We start from the raw sequence: 4056 nt of genomic DNA, 5'->3' as shown, positions 1-4056 counted from the left end.
GATATACAAAAAAATTTCACTTACATAAAATTGATTCGAAGTGTATAGTTTCCTTACAATAGAAAATCTAATGTCCGCAAGAATATCATAGTTCTAATATGACTGAAAAAATTCTAAAGCTTGACTATTTATCCATCGCATGAATTAGAGATAATTATGAACAAATATACTACTTCATAATTTTCTCCTAAATATAACATACTTATTGAGTTCTTGCTCGCAAATATTTTCTAAACCTTTATAGCATGTCTACCGTGTTCTTCTTTACAATTTTATATCTTTTGAACTGTTTTCAGGCCATATTGTTCCACAAGCATAATGTACAAAAGTGACATCGAGGTCAAAGAGAGCTGAATCTACACAATGACTATTTGACGTTCATGATGACGTTATGTTCAATTGATGTATAATATGTTACTACAAAATAAATTATGGTCTTACGTACTTTTTAATGTCTGACATTGTTCTTCTGATCTCCTATAATATTTACTAAAATAACAATCTCTGGTTGCCACTTGATTGCTTTCATTTGACTGTTAAACTCAAAAGGAATCCAAGAGAGAATTAATTATAAGAAGATAAAATAAAGGAAATATATAATTTTCTTTCTCTCTCAATGCCTTTAGCCTACTGCAACCGAATTATAAGTTTACCATTATATAAACCCTGCAACCAACACCTTACGGTGCATTAATAGATGGTGTGTGGACGTTACAAAAAGTAGGAATCAGTCACAAACTAAATAAAGGAATCAAACAGCCAAAGATCATTCTGAATGCTGCTTTAATTTCGACATTGAACTTGATCGTAAGATTTCTTTTCCCACAGATTAACTATTAATTTTTCTTCTGAACTCTTTGATAAATGATGGAGAAATTTATTGCTTCAGTGGGACAACGTTATTTATTGTTCAGTGGTGTTTATGATTTGTTTACAATAAAAAAAGTGAAAACAATGCCATTTGATACAACAAAAATGTATGATAGGAAACTAAGCTTTCAAATTAAGTTCAATAATCTCAAAATAGAATAATCTGCCTGACAACTACAGATCCAAAACCCCTAAATCGCTGAAAACAAAGAATATATGCCTAAAGAGGAATAGCTGAATGATTTTAGCTAAAAAAACGAAGCAAAATAACACAAAATAGTTTAAATATGAGCCATAATGGCCTACTTAAAAAATTGTCAGAAATGAAGGATTTGGGCCTCAAAAAGTGCTTGAGCCGCGTAGAATTTGAACAGAGTCTTTCGTGGGCTCTTTGATCATCTCAATCAGACATCCAGAGCAAAAGTCACGATTATTTAGAGTTTATATGTGCAAATGGACCTCCACATCCTAATTTAGTCGTTCAGATATGCATCTTTACAGGGGATATATATGATAATATTTAGGACAAATTTTCAAAATCAACCAATTTCGAAATTTAAATAGCAAAACCGACCTCTTTGAAATTTAAATAGCAAAACCGACCCTTTTCTTCTAAAAAGGGTCGGTTTTGCTGCTGAAGAATTTTTACGACATACACGGGACTGCTAGTCCCGTGTATTTCGTTTACGACATACACGGGACTGCTAGTCCCGTGTATTTCGTGGCAGTTTCGATTAACACGGGACTAGCAGTTCCGTGTTTATTGCAGAGACTAACTTGCCTACAAAAATGAAGTGCACGGGACTGCTAGTCCCGTGCATTTTGCAGAGAGTCTGCAAAAAAGAAATGCACGGGACTAGCAGTCTCGTGCATTTTGCAGAGACTTCTGTCTCTGCAAAAAAAAAGAGCACGGGACTGCTAGTCCCGTGCAATTCCTGGGCGCAATGAAATGCACAGGACTAGCAGTCCCGTGCATTTCCTGCACATTCACAACTATGCATGCCTTTCTGCTACGGGATAATTCCCTGTACAAACTCATATTTCAAATGCAACAATCATAAATTACACCATTGCATAAACACATATATCAATTCCCTGTACAAACTCATGTCAATTCCCTGTATAAACACATATCAAATCTAAAAATCATAAAATACACCACAAACTTACGAATCCAAATCCAACAAATCACGCCACAAACTTACGAATCCAAATCCAACAAATCAAGCCACAAACCCACTTACAAATCTAATAAGTCATACCACAATCTCAGCTACAAATCCAAAAACCATCTATTGTCCCGAAATACGTTTGTAATGTACATATCAAAATAGGATTGTAATTTATATAACAATACCAATTAGCTTACATACATCCAAGAACTCTTCTCCTCCTCCTTTGTCTTCGGCCTCCTCTATCCCGACCTTCGATGAGTTCATGATCCGGTTGCGTTTGTGGTTGTGACGGTCCAGCTCCATCGTCAACACGTTGGGAAGGCCTAGCTTCATTGTCGTTTCTGCGTCGTCCTCGTCTGTGTCGTTGTTGACGTGTGTATACTAATTGCGCTACTTCTCGTCCATCATGAAGGTCTTCATGAGTTCGATGTAAGGCTTGGTGAAGCCTCTGCATTATCGACTGATATATTGATGCATGTTTCTGTGCTTCGGGATATGTACCTGCCAGAGATAATTCAAAAAATTCCAAAATACAAAAATTACTTTAAAATTCAAATTACAATATGTAAATTTTATATTTAATTCTATATTACCTGCTCGAGCCAATTCCAAGCCACTATTTGCAATGGTTTGAACATCATCTATTGCTGATACCTGCAAATTTTTAAAAAAACATAATTTAGCAATATTGAAAAATTCTAATAAAAATAAACTTAAAATAAATTTAAAAATACTTACTAATTCTCTCTCATCTATACCCCGAGGCACATATCCTCTTTGCAACTCAACCGGGGATGTGGTCGCATGGAGTATCCATCTTCTAGTTATCCTCCAATACCAAGTGTAGTAATCTGATTCCTGGGGAGTTGGCTCGATTTGCTCAACAATACAAAAATGTCTATCATTCCATCTGTGTATATAATTTTGATGCTCAGCTGCCCAGTCCTTTTGTTGGCCTCCTTTCTTCGCCTTCCTCTCTATTTTTTCAACAATTTGCGGAACATGTTGTGCAAGACCAAATTGTCGAAGCAAATGCTTCCTTGCTCTCGAATAGGTCCCCTTTTTTAAAAGTGAAGTCTTCAGGCCGTTGAAAGTTTGGACCAACATCAACAAATTCAGCTTGCGAAGTATTTATCCAATCTTCATTATGAAACTCGTCGGGCAACGGATCTTCAGCTTCCACATAATCATTGTTAACATTAAATTGATCCATCTAACGAGAATCATCATCGATTCCAACTACCACATGCATGCTATCAATTTGCACTTCTTCTTCTTCAATATCTTCTGAGTCATCATTTACTTCTTCTTCTACAATTGATCCGGCCGGTAGATCACCCGTAACATAGCCCGATGCGTCGTTAAATATAGTACTTGACGTCCCACCAAGAGAATGCCCACTTAAATGTTGTAGTTGACACCACGGCTCTTGACTTGGAGATGTCATAAAACCACTCGACTCATTGTCTAAGTCCATCATCCGAGAAAACTCTCCTTGTGGTCGTGAAACTTGGGCAAATTCTTGAATCGGATACTTCTCAATGAACAACTCAACTGACACTTGCTTCTCCACTAATTGTTTCATATCATTCAATTCCTCATCATCGGTAATCGCCACAGCAATAGTTCTACTCTCATTTATCGGACAATTGAAGAACACTTTAATTGCATACCATGCTTTATTAATTTTCGTAACTCTGTGTATTTCATTCATCATTCCATCAAAATTTAATGACTTGGATAGCATAAACATTTTCCTAGAACCTCCCTCATACATCGGCATACTATTCAATCCGACGCCGAGGCTCCCATTGAAGAAGCAAATAATGGGTATAGAGTTTGCCATCGAAGCTGAAAATCAACAGTCCATCATATGTAAATAATCTATTATAACTGTAAATATTAATCTTAATTTAAAGTCAAATTTAAAACCCTAATCTCAACTACAAAGCAAATAATTGCTAAATTCCCTAATCCCAAATCACATTATTCATGTCTAAACCCTAATTAT

General features: G+C 35.8%; 1 protein-coding gene across 1 annotated transcript; it reads right to left on the bottom strand.

The window, feature by feature from the left end:
• LOC109835026 lies at window positions 2140-3152 on the bottom strand. Its single transcript, XM_020403026.1, has 3 exons — window positions 2784-3152; window positions 2639-2699; window positions 2140-2546 (listed from the first exon to the last, which is right to left on the bottom strand). Exons 1-3 carry the CDS (start codon window positions 3150-3152, stop codon window positions 2236-2238), a joined length of 741 nt encoding a protein of 246 aa, XP_020258615.1. The 3' UTR covers window positions 2140-2235.

The sequence above is a fragment of the Asparagus officinalis genome, chromosome 3 (assembly GCF_001876935.1).
Source record: "Asparagus officinalis chromosome 3, Aspof.V1, whole genome shotgun sequence".
In the NCBI taxonomy this organism is placed as follows: Eukaryota; Viridiplantae; Streptophyta; class Magnoliopsida; order Asparagales; family Asparagaceae; genus Asparagus; species Asparagus officinalis.
This window is presented reverse-complemented; position numbering and strand designations above follow the sequence as displayed.